The sequence below is a fragment of the Anoplopoma fimbria genome, chromosome 8, assembly GCF_027596085.1.
Source record: "Anoplopoma fimbria isolate UVic2021 breed Golden Eagle Sablefish chromosome 8, Afim_UVic_2022, whole genome shotgun sequence".
Lineage (NCBI taxonomy): Eukaryota > Metazoa > Chordata > Actinopteri > Perciformes > Anoplopomatidae > Anoplopoma > Anoplopoma fimbria.
In genome coordinates, this window is record NC_072456.1 from 5,820,195 (window position 1) to 5,835,109 (window position 14,915).

The 14,915-nt window shown below is 43.2% G+C and overlaps 1 protein-coding gene across 1 annotated transcript in view; it reads left to right on the plus strand.

Moving 5' to 3' along the window:
- pde4dip (phosphodiesterase 4D interacting protein) overlaps nucleotides 1-14,915 on the plus strand; it is a 36,083-nt gene that overhangs the window by 18,609 nt on the left and 2,559 nt on the right. The window contains 14 exon segments of the mRNA XM_054602307.1: nucleotides 5,444-5,712; nucleotides 5,951-6,100; nucleotides 7,273-7,542; nucleotides 8,027-8,158; nucleotides 8,459-8,578; nucleotides 9,413-9,569; nucleotides 10,069-10,193; nucleotides 10,322-10,456; nucleotides 10,599-10,703; nucleotides 10,874-11,058; nucleotides 13,040-13,171; nucleotides 13,702-13,840; nucleotides 14,229-14,275; nucleotides 14,471-14,576. Of these exon segments, the coding sequence (XP_054458282.1) occupies nucleotides 5,444-5,712; nucleotides 5,951-6,100; nucleotides 7,273-7,542; nucleotides 8,027-8,158; nucleotides 8,459-8,578; nucleotides 9,413-9,569; nucleotides 10,069-10,193; nucleotides 10,322-10,456; nucleotides 10,599-10,703; nucleotides 10,874-11,058; nucleotides 13,040-13,171; nucleotides 13,702-13,840; nucleotides 14,229-14,275; nucleotides 14,471-14,576 (2,072 nt within the window).

Consider the following 14,915-nt stretch of genomic DNA (forward strand, 5'->3'; position numbering starts at 1 on the left):
GATATCTCTGTACTTGGCCGCATTCATCTTTCCTTCAATTGCAACCAGTCGTCCTGTCCCTGCAGCTGAAAAACACCCCCATAGCATGATGCTGCCACCACCATGTTTCACTGTTGGGATTGTATTGGGCAGGTGATGAGCAGTGCCTGGTTTTCTCCACACATACCGCTTAGAATTAACGCCAAAAGTTAAATCTTGGTCTCATCAGACCAGAGAATCTTATTTCTCATAGTTTGGGAGTCCTCCATGTGTTTTTTGGCAAACTCTATGCGGGCTTTCATATGTCTTGCACTGAGGAGAGGCTTCCGTCGGGCCACTCTGCCATAAAGCCCCGACTGGTGGAGGGCTGCAGTGATAGTTGACTTTGTGGAACTTTCTCCCATCTCCCTACTGCATCTCTGGAGCTCAGCCACAGTGATCTTTGGGTTCTTCTTTACCTCTCTCACCAAGGCTCTTCTCCCACGATTGCTCAGTTTGGCTGGACGGCCAGGTCTAGGAAGAGTTCTGGTCATCCCATACTTCTTCCATTTAAGGATTATGGAGGCCACTGTGCTCTTAGGAACCTTGAGTACTGCAGAAATTCTTTTGTAACCTTGGCCAGATCTGTGCCTTTGCCACAATTCTGTCTCTGAGCTCCTTGGGCAGTTCCTTCGACCTCATGATTCTCATTTGTTCTGACATGCACTGTGAGCTGTAAGGTCTTATATAGACAGGTGTGTGCCTTTCCTAATCAAGTCCAATCAGTTTAATTAAACACAGCTGGACTCCAATGAAGGAGTAGAACCATCTCAAGGAGGATCAGAAGAAATGGACAGCATGTGAGTTAAATATGAGTGTCACAGCAAAGGGTCTGAATACTTATGACCATGTGATATTTCAGTTTTTCTTTTTTAATAAATTTGCAAAAATTTCTACATTTCTGTTTTTTTCTGTCAAGATGGGTTGCTGAGTGTACATTAATGAGAAAAAAATGAACTTTTTCGATTTTAGCAAATGGCTGCAATGAAACAAAGAGTGAAAAATTTAAAGGGGTCTGAATACTTTCCGTACCCACTGTATGTCTATATTCAGTGTGTGTGTGTGATTGCACTGTTGTGCAATGCTGCCGAGGCTTTTCCTACTTGCGTTGGGCTCAGAGCATGTTGACATGGCCTCTAATCAGGTTAAGTTATTAAGACCTCTGATGGGGAGGGAAATAGGTCATGAGCAGCTAAACGCAGAGAGAGAGAGAGAGAGAGGAGAGAGGAGGGAGAGAGGGAGAGGGAGAGAGAGAGAGAGAGAGAGAGAGAGAGAGAGCGAGGGAGAGAGAGAGAGAGAGAGAGAAAAACGTGATGGGGAAGCAGCAGCAGGACGTAGCTCAACGGAGAGCATCAGCTTGCTTCAGCGTATCGGGAGCAGCACATGGTGCTGAACATCCAGCGCAGCTCTTATATTCATTATATAAGATCCTCTCATCAGAAACCCTGGATTTTATTTTTATTTGTGGACAGAGGATAATGCAGTTTTAACTACTCCACCTGCCTACTATTGGTTCTTAATTTTTCTGCAAGCCAAAGCTGGATGTAAACTCTCCTTCTGAGGTAAAGCTTCCTCTTCCAACGAGGGACACTATCAGCATTTTCAACTCCTCGGCAAATCTTGTGGAGAAGAGCCACTCTTATTTAATGAATTCACTCTTGCGCCAGAGAGGAAGCGCGCATAATTTTTTTGCAGGTGGACATATATACAAACAAGCAGAAGAAAGAGGAAGTGCTGCTTTGTGGACGATCATTCATTGGGCTCCCGTTTCTCTCTTTCTCTGATGGGCAGTGCAGCGTGAACGCCCAAGCCCTGGGGATCCGGACGTCCGTTTGTACGCACATCCCTCTCTTCCCTCTGCGTGTTGCTCTTTCGTCACTCCAGCTCTACCTCGGGGCTGCTGCAGTTGCTGCAGTTGCTGCTGCTGCTGCTGCTGCTGCTGCTGCTACTGTGTCCACTGGTGGGATAGGTTGTATCCAGAGTGGTCATAAGAGGCTTTTCCTTTAAGGGCACTATTCAAGACTTCAATGAATAAAAGGCTAATTTTGGGACTGGAGATGGGCAACAGTGGAAAGAGAAAGATTTAGCAGGGAAGTAAACAAAGAAAGAGGAGGACCCAGAGTGCAGCTGCAAGTTTCCTCAGGCACTTGATTCAGTCTTTTGCTCACCACAGAGCTAATTATAGTAATGTTTCATTTCATGCTTCACCTCATCGCAAGCTGGTAAGGTTAAATCTCAAAACTGTTCTGAGCTGTACTCGGAATACAATTCTCTTGATCTATGCTGACAGCTGTTCCTGTCATCAAACCATCTGACTGATCCGCTGTGGTTGGATCTACATCAACATTCGGACGTCATATGTACGATTCCTTCTAATCTGCTGTGCGAATCAACACTTGTTTTTCAGTTTTGTCTGGCTTCAGTCTGTACACTCCACATGCTCGTCTTTTCAATCTTTGGAATCTCATTTAGGATTTATTTGGGTTACCACCTGTGGTCCCGGCCCACACACTCCCAGGATCTGTGTGTGTAGGTGTGTGTGAAGGAAGCCACCAAAATCTATCTCCCCGGGAAGCCCGTACTTAATCAGAGGATTTGCTCTGCTTTTCACACACTCAGTCATCCCTCCATTCATTTATCCGCCTCTCACGCTCTGCCTGTCCACTGTACCTGCTGCCTCAAACAGACGGAGGTCAGGACCTCGGCCGCTAAGCCAATGAGCCACGCTCGGTTACCTCTGGAGACACGGCTGGGAGGAAAAACTGCAACGGAGGAGAACTTAAACGACCCAGCAGTGTGAGGGAGAGGAGGGATGGTCAGTCAGTAGCCCAGGCAGAGGGCCGTTGGCCGGGGGAAGCTGAGGAGGGCCGAAGGTGCCTGATGGCTCCTTTGTGGAAGGCCATGCTGTCGAAAAGCAGCCCGCTGTACAGAGACTCTCTGTTCTCCTTCTCTCTGTGGGAGTGGAAGGCTCAGGAGAGAGAACTGATACTGTTGAAGAAACTCACCGACAGGGAGAGGAGGGCACTGCTCGCACAACTAGAAAAGTAAGACGGACACAAATAAGAAAAACTCTGAATGACCATGATAATAGCTAATTTATGTAGACTGTACCTTTTTAAAACTTTACAATATACTTAACATTTAAAAAATAAAAATTCTCAGACTAACCCCCCCCCGCTTCCAGTCTTTATGCTAAGCTAAGCTAACCTAACCACGTCCTGTCTCCAGCTCATGTTGCACAAGTCTCATCCCCTGCATCCCAAATGTTGAAGGCAGAAGTTGGCCTTCATAGTTATTGTTGGAAACAACTGTGAAACAGTATTGGACAATACATTAAATTATAGTGAATTAAGAAATGAAATCAGAAAAATGGAAACAAAAATAATTTAGACTAAAAGTGTTGTGAAAAGGAATTAGTACAGTCAATAAGAAAGCTGGATTTTAAAATGTATAGACCGGCTGTCAGGTAAATGACTTTGTAGACTATGGAAATGAAATGAAAATTAAAAAAAGGAAGTACAAGACACTTGTATAAGAGTAAAAAATGGAGAATGTCGTATTAGAAACACATTAGCCTCAGACAGCTAGAAGTCTATAATGGCCTGCTTGGTTTAGCATTATTTTAATACAGGTAAAAACAAAATCAAAAAATCAACAATTATTATTATTATTATATTCCTTTATTGATCCCCATGGGGGAAATTCGGGTGTCAATCACATAACAGCTGTTATAAAACAGTACGTGCAGATAATATTACAACAACGTCCATTTGGAGAACAGATAAAAGACATCAGTTAATATTTTCTTGGCGTATTTGTCAGTTAAACTATGGAACTGTTACAATAGTGGTTGCCACTAGCAACCCACCTTAAAATCACTGTTGGTAGCAGAAAGCCATGCAAACATTTATATGTTCCAAGACAGGTGAAAGAAATGAGATAGAATGTGTACATTGGGGAGCTTTTTTGTATTTTTTAAACTTTGGATAAAGCCAGGCTAGCTGTTTCCCCCTGCTTCCAGTCTTTATGCTAAGCTAGGCTAACCACACAAAGTTCACAGACATGAAATTGATCTCATTTCACTCTCTGAATGATAGCAAAGAAAGTCTATGTATTTTTTTGACTTACAGTCTGCTGCATTTTAGGTCAGCACGGTTGGGAAGGAAAATACGAGAAATAACAAAGATGGGGAAAGGGCTGTAATGTGACGTGAACCTCACAGACAGAAAAGTTCTGTAGATGGACGTTGAAATCGTCTTGTGAGTGTGGGTCTGTGCGTGTGTGTGTGTGTGTGTGTGTGTGTGTGTGTGTGTGTGTGTGTGTGTGTGTGTGTGTGTGTGTGTGTGTGTGTGTGTGTGTGTATTTTCAGTGTGTATAGCAGCTTGTCATTGATTTTAGATGAATGACCTTCACCTCAGCATCCGTGTACCAACATGTCACTATTAATTGAATTAGCTGTAGGGGTACACAATGCTAATTGAACTTGCGTTGATATTTGTTTGTGTGTTGTCTTTCCCCCCCTCCATCTTTCCTCTCCATGTCTGCCCTTCTAGTTTTTTCAATTGCGCATATCACGTCAGTGTAAATATGTCCTTCCGGTGAGAGTGTGTGTCTGCACTTTTACCCCGTGTGATGTCATGCAACATAATGTACACGCAAGTCACTAAGAGGCTTCCCCTGAAGCAATGCAAAGCGTCAGCAAAGCCTCTGTGGGACAGTGCAAATCAGCAGGCATGTGGCTTACACACCTGGTATATGGTTACTCATTAATGCTCTTTATCCTGTTAAGTCACAACTTAAGTAGCTGTTGCAGCTGTTCTCACTTTCTTTTTCCGTTTATTTATTTCAGTTAATAGATTTAAATTTTATTTTTAAACTTGGATTTTCTTAAGATTTAGTGTTTCTATACATGGTTCACAAGTACTGGACATAAACTGATCTGATAGACCCGTGTAGGATCAAGTTAAGGTAGATTTTGATTTATGATTGGGACTAGACCAAGTGGTCCGACAGTACATATGTGATTAACTAAAATATTAATGCATAACATTTCAATTTGAAAAGTTTTATCAGTTTTATCAGTGGTTTCTCATATATTTTAGTGTCAAGGGCCCCCATTTCATTTGATTTTGCTTTAGGGAAGGAAAGAGAAAGAATTTGGTTGTTGGATATGATTAAGACCAGAATTATTTTGTGCAGATGGGTGTTAAGAGCTTATAGGCTCAAATGCATCTCAGTGGAAATGATCAAGGGGTGATAGCTTGTGTGTCACTTTCCCCACCCAGAAAACAGGTTTTGTGATGTACATGTATGGGTTGGGTTGGGTTTATGTGGTCTGGAAGAGAGTAAATGGATTAGTTTCACTGATAATTAAACCAGATATAAATAGTTTATATATATGTGTGTGTGTGTGTGTGTGTTACAGGCTAAGTAAGGAGCTGCAGCAGAAAGACAAGGTCATCGAGTCCCTCCGCACCAAACTAAACCAGCATCACCACCACCATCACCCTCAGCGCTCTGACACGCCCTGCAGCAGCCACGCCCTCTCCGACACCACCGACCAATCGGATCGTATCTCCTACGTGTCAGACGAGCACGGTTCCACCAACGAGGACCTGGATCCTTGTTCCGACGTGGACGCCGCCAGCGAGCTCGGTCAAAAGGACACACGGACTTGCACCAGAGTCGGCACAGGTGGGAACATGACACTCATCATCATCCATCTGTACACTGCGGCATAAAACATGCAATAACGGGATGGTATATGTATATGTGGAGAGAGAAGTAATCAATACAGTAACACAACACACATAAATCAGAACATCCTGGCTTAATATGATGCTTTTAAATACAGAAGTGTTTTGAGGTCAAACACACACATACGTTCCATCCATCACGTCTTTTAGTTACAGCAGGCTCTCTCCATTTCCAGATTGCCACTCCCACAGTAGCACCGGGTCCCATAATGCGTCTGTCCCATCATCCATCACCTCATCCCATAGAACCCAGTCCTGCCTCAGCTGCCCCAGCATGCATTGCTCCAGCTCGCCGCACAAGCCCGCAGACATGCAGAGTCAGACAGGTAGGAATGGGCTCCTGCATGTAACCAAGGATTCAAAGAAGTCCCTTCATGTGAATTACTTTTCTGCTGCATTTATTTCACCTTCACTTCACACCTCTTGCCTGTATTTCTCTTTCACTCTTGTGCTTCGTTCTTCTTCTCCTCCCAGCTCCAGCCTCAGTCTTCACCTCTGCCCCCCTATATCCTCCCCCTCCCTCCTCCTCCTCCACCCAGAGGATACCTTTGCCCTTCCATCCCCACCCCACAACCCTGCGCACCCGTTACCCAGGCAACGGGGGAGTGGGTTTCTCTCTGGCTGAGGTGCATCAGGAGCTGCAGATGTTACAAAGGCAGCTGGGAGACAATGATAGTGCGTCCGTCTGACTGTACATGCATGAGTTTGCGTATTGGAGAGTGTGAACTAACTTTGCATTTGATGCTCAATGACACATGTGCATCATACCAGGCTGCATATCAAAAGCACAAAATCAAGACACTGTTTGGCAAGAAAACTTGGGGAATAGTGTCAACTTTTATTCTGCACTCGCACTCTGAAGATGGTGGGAATTTTCCACCCTGAATCGAGCATCTTCCCAAGCTACTCTACGTTAAAAGTTAAAACTTCCAAATAGTCATGACGTATTTCTTTTAAATTCCTTTATAGATTGAGAACATTCACAGTATTCTCCCAGTACGAAACCACTAAATCATTATTGTTTGCATGTGTAGCTATCCGCTCAATAGAAGTATGTTTGCACATCCAAAAAAGGATTAGCTGTGTAGCTGCCTCACTATCAGTATGAGGATTATGGATGTTAATGCTCTCCTCTTCCCTTTGCCTATATATATTTAACTTTATCTCTCATTAAGTAACTGGTCATCATTTGATGCTTGATGAACACTGAGCACCCAGCTTGAGATCGATTTGCTGTGATTGTTTCAACACTAATGAAGGACGGAGTTTTGAGAAACACAAAACTAGACCGATATCATTTGTCTGATTAAGTCGTTCACAACGTCAAAATAAATCCCTTCATCTCTCTTTCAGTCGTCCTTTGTATCTCACTAACACCTTCTCATTTTTAAGAAGAGACAAAGTTTCTATGTCTCTCAAGCTTGGGTTTTTTGCCTTTTATTAGCTGCTTTTTTAATTGTATTAACTTACTTTCATGTGACTTTATCTTCTTCCTCAGGGTTTTCCACTCCCCAGTCCAAACCTCTTCAGGGTTTCCCATTTGCCCACCAGCAGCCCGACTCCTCTGCCTTTCTGCCTCTCTCCTACCATGGATACCAGCCTTCTCCTTTCAGCAGCAGCCTGGATGCCAGCTCCGCAATGAAACCTGGGGCCAGTCTGTTGGAGAGCACTGCATTGTGGGATATGAGCTATGGTACCCGACCGGTGAGACTTGGAGCTGACCTGTCCTCGGGATCCTCGGGGTACCAGTCAGGCGCCAGTAACACAGGTAGACACTTACATCCTGGATCTTTGACTACCAGCTTCATACACTGAGTGAAGACCATGAGATGCAGTTGAAAGCTCTAAAAAAATGAATAAGTGGATTTTTGAGCGTTAAAGCTTTTGTTACATTATTCATACTTGTTTTTGCAGTGCTTACTTTTCAAATGAATATGCGCTTTATGCTGAATTACCTGAAATTTATTTAACTGTGATTATGTACAGTGAATTCTTAAATATGAGCCAGTATCAAAATAGTGGCTGAGTCTCAAATAAAAGCCATTATTAGCACCAAAAATATAAAGGCTGGTGGCTTATAAAGGCCAGATAAAAACGTTATTTTTGTATATAGGCAAAAACATGGGGAAGCACTGATGTGGTCCTTCAAAACCTTTGTTGATTTTATTCATCCGTCTTTGTATTTGATATTTATAGTGTGCCTAAAACTAGTTGCCTCTAAAAGCAGGTTATGAATTGTGTTTCTGTTTTAGGTTCAGACTTGATGAAGGAGCACCTGAGGGAGATCAGGAGTCTGAGACAGAGACTGGAGGACTCCATCCAGACAAATGATCGCCTCCGGCAGCAGCTGGAGGACAGACTGGCTCACACCGCCAATGAGAAAGGTAACACACGCACAAATACACACACTCAATAACATGGTAGAGCTTTGTTTCTCAGGCCCCTGAGTTTCATTCTGATTTCTTTGGAATTGTTCTTATAATTTATTTGAAATTAACTGTTAATTTGTTATATTTAGTAAAACGCTAAATCATTTTGTAGAAAATTAATTAAGTGGTAAGTTGGTAAGTTATCTCATTATAGATAATTAATATAAAACGTATATATGCAAAACACTAGCTTGTCAGCATGTTACCTTGCACATGATAAATATCACATGCTTAACGCCTCCATGTCTCCTCCAGGTGCTCCTACCAACATCTACATCCAGGGTCTGGACTCGGTCGGCCAGCTGTCCACTGAGATCAGACTTCTGAAGGAGGAGAACGTCAGTCTGCAGAACCAGCTTAAACAGGCCACCAGAGGTACAGTCTGATGCTCACTACGAGGGCCTCAACCTGTAGAGGATCCATCAAGTTGTTTTAAGCAGAATCAGAGCTTTTGTGCTAGTTATCGTACAGAAGTTATTATCACTGCCAGGCGTCAGCCTGTGGGGAGATCATGCGTTCAGCTGTGTGTGTGTGTGTGTTTATATGTCTGTCTGTCCGTCCATGGCTAATCTTGAATACCACTTGACCCATCAGCCTTATATTTTCTTTATTCATTTATGACTGTATGCTCAAAGATTTCTTTTGGTTGCGGTGATCCACATTTTGGAAAAACCTATTTTATTGACTATTTTTTTACCGCCATTGACAGCCAACTCCTCATTCCACTCTACCGGTCGATAAGGGCTGCAGGTGATCAACAACTGTTTCAGTGGCGAAAGGCATTACCAAAAGTCGGCTTGGCTTTAAACAAGCCTTACCTAGTCCCTAGTCTGTTGCAGACCACATCTTAGCCTTCGTTGTGGCTCGGAAAAACTGATAATCATAGAAAGGTTTGGTCTCACTTTGAATCGGAGCATCTGCAGATTAATTCCATATGCAATATGTTATTATCCACTATAGATAGGCACTATACGAGATGAATAAACTCCCATTTTTGTTATCGTCGCAACCATCTTGACTATAAGGGAGCCGGGTGGGACAATTGAGTTTCATTCAATCCTTCTTTGTTAGGAAGGGGAGAGGGAGACACACCTGGTGGAGATCTGCCCTCTACTCAATGCACTTTTCTAGGCATTGTGTTTTTGTTCAGGGCCTTGCACTGTACTGTCAGTCTAATGTAAAAAATGTAATGTCCTGTTTCCCCTGCAGAGGGCAGCAAGGATGCGGAGCAGCTCAGGGAGGCGGGGCTAGAGGCGGAGAGGTGGGCGGAGCAAAGCAGGAAGCTGCAAACTGAGGCTGAAGCTCGCGGTCAAGAGATTACGCAACTGAAGCAGGACAAACAGAAGAACCAGGAAGCCATCAACAGGTGTGTGTTCATGTACTTTGTAATTGTAGTTTACAACCTTGAGAGTGAAGACATTTTTTGGAAAGTGGGGACATGTCTTCAGGTCATCACACCCTCAAAAGGGTTAAGGTTCGGTACAAAGGTTGAGGTAAGAGTTAAACATGAACTTGACAACCTCTGAAAGTATTGTTTTGTCTTTTCAAATTGCTGCAGTGATGTAGAGGTGTACAGTGCAATCACTGCTGGGAGTGGTTGCAGGCACAACAAAGCAGACCTCTGAATGCACTCAACCACATCCATCAGTGATGCTGAGTGTGGTCAGAGGTGAAACTGACTTGCAACCAGAAAGGGCCGTCACATACTGCTCCTCAACCTGGTGTTTAAGTTAGGGCACTAGAGAATTTATCGCGTATAGTAGAGTCCTCTCTAGTATAGGAGTGCAAGTGAACTGATTTGTCGATCAGCTGCTTTGTATACAAATAAATAACGTATGATTTCATATGTGTGTGTGTTTTCTTAGACTCCAGCATGAGGTTAGCGTCCTCCAACAGCAGCTCTGTGAGAGCCGCAGTCTGGTCCACTCTCTTCAGTGTGAGCTGCAGGTGTACCACAGAGTGTGTGGAGTCAACACAAACACACACACAGGTAAGAGACTGCAATATGAACTTCCAGAGACATCTTAACCCCCCTAAAATTAGCTTTTTTAGACCGTCATGGGAGCTGCAAAAATCTTTCTTAAAAAATTTGTATATTTCATATGTGTTTCTAAGCAGGTCAGGCCAGTGACGGTGCCAAACTTGGACACAGCACTGGGACTTTTGACCCCAGAGAGCTGCACGTGCAGCTGGAGCAGCAGCTGAGCGGACAGGCTGACACGCAGCCTCAATCCAGGAGACAGCTCTTCAGCGGTCAGTAAACCCGACACACCGAACAGCAGATCACAACAGTAGATTAAGAAAAATTTAACTTTTGGAGCTCAATAACTGAGAAAGATGTCCGATTGCGAAGGAGATTTTTGCAGTTCAGTCTTGACGGAATCTTCCTCCACAGAAAACGTACCCTCTCCCCCTGTGAGAGACACTGGACTCATCAGTCCTTCCTCTCCTCTACATCCTGCAAAGAAACATGCAGAGAAAACTGGAGCAGCCGACCAAGGTAAGAACCTAACATTCAACACTTAAATGTGGGAACAGTTCTACCTGAAACATTCTTCTTTATTTATGAGAGCAACACAGTCCATCTTCTTGATGGACTGTGTTGAATGTTAGGTTCTTCCAGATATTTAAAACTCCTGTTCCTTATTCTCTTGTTTTCCTTCCCTGCAGCCTCGACACTGCAGGGCAAAGCCCCCGACGGCTCATTTGCCAACCGTCATGGCCGCCATGCAGTGGGCCATGTTGATGACTTCAAGGCTCTGCAGCAGCAGATCCTGGAGGGCAGTGCTCTCCTCCGCAAGATGGAAACTGGATTTTATTCCCTAAGCAACCCACAGGAGTTCAGCCTTCATCAGGTGAGAGAGACAGGAAGCAAAAACACAGCACACCAGGTGCTCCTGATGTGACTGAAGCAGCTACTTAAAGTTTATGTCATGTTTTGGATTGTATTTTTGTGGGAATAAAGGGGGATGATTTTCCCCTTGTTAGCAGAATGACTAAAATGCAAACCCCTTGCCAACCTGCCATCCAGGCCCGGTTCTAGACTGCTGTGAATGGGGGGGTAGTAATAGATATTGGTTGGTCACCAATAACAAGTGTTACTATGGTTGTTATTTAGGACTGTAAGCTACAACGCGCACTGTCTGGGTTTTTATCTAAGCTATCTCCCACCGAGTACAGGTAGGCCGAGTACAGTAATCAGAGCCTTCATCAAGGAAAATACCCAGCGAGGGGGTTCACGCTCCCTCTGGGATAAATGTTGGCTATAAATGCCCAAATGTTGCCTCTGGGTTAGGACGTTTTTTTCTTAACTCTCACAGAACATTAGTGGGTCGTTTTTGTCCCAGCCTTCTGTGAAGTGATTTTTGCTCAAAAGAAGGCTATAATGAGCCTGGTAACCTGACATTTCCATAAAAAAGCAGAATAAAGAGTTATAACTTATGTTTGTAGAGGTCTGCATGGCTATACTGTAGCAGCCTGATGTCGTTTGCAATTGATTTAATGAAGGTTAACAGGCTGAGTGAATGGCATTGTGCTCCATTTCAAACTTCTCATAGGCTGTTGATTTATCAACATATCAGTCCTGCGTAAAGTCCGTCTAACAGTTTGATCATGTGGTCAGTTATAGTTGACTAATGTATGTATGCTTTCCACTGATCTGTGGTTACATAACCTTCAAAACCAGCCACAAGTAATCGTGCATGCGTGCCATAGGTGTGCTCCAGTACTTAACAGCAATTAAACCCATGGTAGGCAGCTGTTTGACCGTAGGACGGTGCTGATGGAAAGTTGATCAGAAAAGTCACACTGCTCTCTCGCTGCGTCACCATGTTATATGGGACGAAACCGACCAATCAAATATTACTAAAACATTCTTTATGAATTTGGCATTTTAATGATTCATTGAATCGACTAGGTTTGTGCGAGTAAGACTCTATGGCCCGACCATGGCTCTGAAATATCAGTAACCTGACTGGGCTGTGTATTGATAATCCATGGCGCTGTCCGTGGTGCTGAAGTAGAAGATGGATTTGTGACTGCCAGTTTTTCTCTGAGTCCCGCCCTTCTGTGGTAGTCTTCATCTGTGTTATTAAAACATACAGAACCAAAAGAGTTGTTCATGAGGCAGTTCGCTTTTTTGCGGTGGGGACGTCCCGTTAACAATCAACATTCAACATTCAACATTCAACTTGCCTATGGTTATAGGTGTTATATGCTATAAATATGAAGAAGCAGCTCGAGAGGCTGCAGTGTTGTTTGAAGCCACACCGATAAAATTACTATTATTATTTAAACACAAAGTTTGGTTTATGTAATAATTGAATACACTCCATGTGAAAATCAGTGCCGTCTATATGTGTTGTTTTCAGCTGACCTTTTATATTTTATACCACCTGAAAAAGATAATTTCCTTCACATAGTTTTTTTTTCTCAGTACATTTCAGAATGAGACTTGTAAAATGCCGGGGAGATGTGAGTGGCTGAAGGTCGATGGGGAAATGTCAGCAACACTTATAAAGAAATAATGAACGTTTTTTGAGAAAAATGCCAATATGAAATATTAATAAACCTTGAAAGAAACCTTTACATATACAAATATATAACTGAAACTGTACATAATTTATTCAATCTTAACTCATGTTTTTCCTTTATTTACATTATTATTAGGGACTTCTTTTAGCTGCTGGTCATTAAGCCATTTTAACTTGAACTTTTTTTATTTACCTGTTTGTGTCTTTTTCTGAATGGATGATTTAAAGATTAAATGTGGGCAATATCTGATAGATTAACCATTAGTTTAACTTTTTATTAACATCCTGTGTTTTTGTATCTCAGCCCTCAGACTCAGGTTCTGTCAGCAAGCTGCTGTCTGACACTAAAACCCTGCGACAGATCCTGGAGGAGGCCGGCGCTCTGCTGCGGATGTTCTGGAGAGCAGCTCTTCCAAACAACGAGGACACCAAGCAGGTCTGTAGAAACTCCTCGTGGTGTAACAGAGTGAAATCAGGGAGCAGTAGTCTGATTGGATGGAACATTTAGAGGAGCCGAGAGCATAGGAGTTTTGAAAGCGGCCTTTGATCTTTCTTTGCTCCTGCCAGTGAAGTCAGCGCAGCCTTTTTATGTTTTCATCATGTTTAACGTAGTAAAACACTGGCTGATGTTTTTGTGGTGGTACCACGTAGTTCAAGGAAGTAACAGCTGAATCACTGGAGACTCAAGTCTACAGCAGACCATTACAACATCCACATCATTATCCAAGCATCAACAGATCATTTACTGTTCTAATCCCATGTGTTTTTGGCCTGAGCAATGATTGCTCTCTCCTGAATGTACCTACATGTGTGGACAGACACTAAACATTTAGTGTGTGTGTGTGTGTGTGTGTGTGTGTGTGTGTGTGTGTGTGTGTGTGTGTGTGTGTGTGTGTGTGTGTGTGTGTGTGTGTGTGTGTGTGTGTGTGTGTGTGTGTGTGTGTGTGTGTGTGTGTGTGTGTACAGGATCAGTCTCTGAGGGAGGAGGTCGTCTCGCTCCATCTCAAGCTCTCAGAGCATGAGCAGGCTCTAAAGGACGCCATGGAGAGAGTGAAGAGCTCCAACCGCACCAAAGATAGCATGGAGCACTTTATAGTCAACCAACGTGAGTCACTCATGTTCACAGTCTTTCTTGTAGATCATATGAAACCATGTATCATATTGTTCTTTTTTTTTTTATGAAATACTGAATTATATAACAATGTAACACAAACCATCCACTTAGTCTGTTGGTTCAAGAGTAATAGATAAGGCAAAGATGAATTATCAGGACATGGTGTGATCTTTCATCATTGTCTGTGTCTGTTGCGCTGTCTTTAGTCGTCTTCTTCCAGCCCTCTCTTCTTTCTTCATCTGTCTTTTTTCCTGTTGCTCCATCGTTGAATCCTAGATCAGCTGTGCCATTGACTGTTGTGTTCACTGCTCTCTTTTTGTACAACTGACAAATGAATGAATGTAGACTAACAGAGTTTCTGTGTGTCTCGTGTTTACAGTGTCGCGAACACGGGACGTTTTGACGAAAGCAAAGACAAACTTGCAGGTGAGCTCCCTATGTTTTCCTTCTCAATTTTGAATCATAAACCTTTTTATTCCAGCCGGTGAGAATAACTAAAAATAAGAAAGATAATCCGAGGTGGATGAGTGAAAGTCCCACTCCTTGTTTTCCTACTTGTCTCGGTTACACCCTCTCACCCTGCCGTTTCTCTTTCCTCTGACTCCTGCCGAGTCTCCTCAGGAGAACGAGCTCAGGATTTCCTCGCTTCACCGCGCCTCTTTCTCCCCCTCCACCTCCCCCCCTTTCCTCCCCTCCTCCTCTTCCTCACACCCCTGGCCTGGTAAAGGTATGGTTCCCCCTGGCCTTGCTGTGCTCGCTTAAGTTTCCCGATAACATGATGAAGATGCTTGCTTATTTGATGAAACGGTGTGGGTTGTTTAACACATAAGCAGCAGTGTGAAGTTTAATATTTTACTCTCAGGGAATGTTACAATTCTCCAACTACTTAATCACGGTCAGTTTGTTTTCACATTCTTGTGTTGTCAAGTTACAAATCATTCCCTTTAGATTACTAACTTGTGTGCACAGTAAATGTTAGTTCTCTTAAATTAATAATGTACACTTGCTTTAGAGTTACAACATTTGCTTTGACGAAATTGTGCAGCAAATGACTCAATTAGCCCTC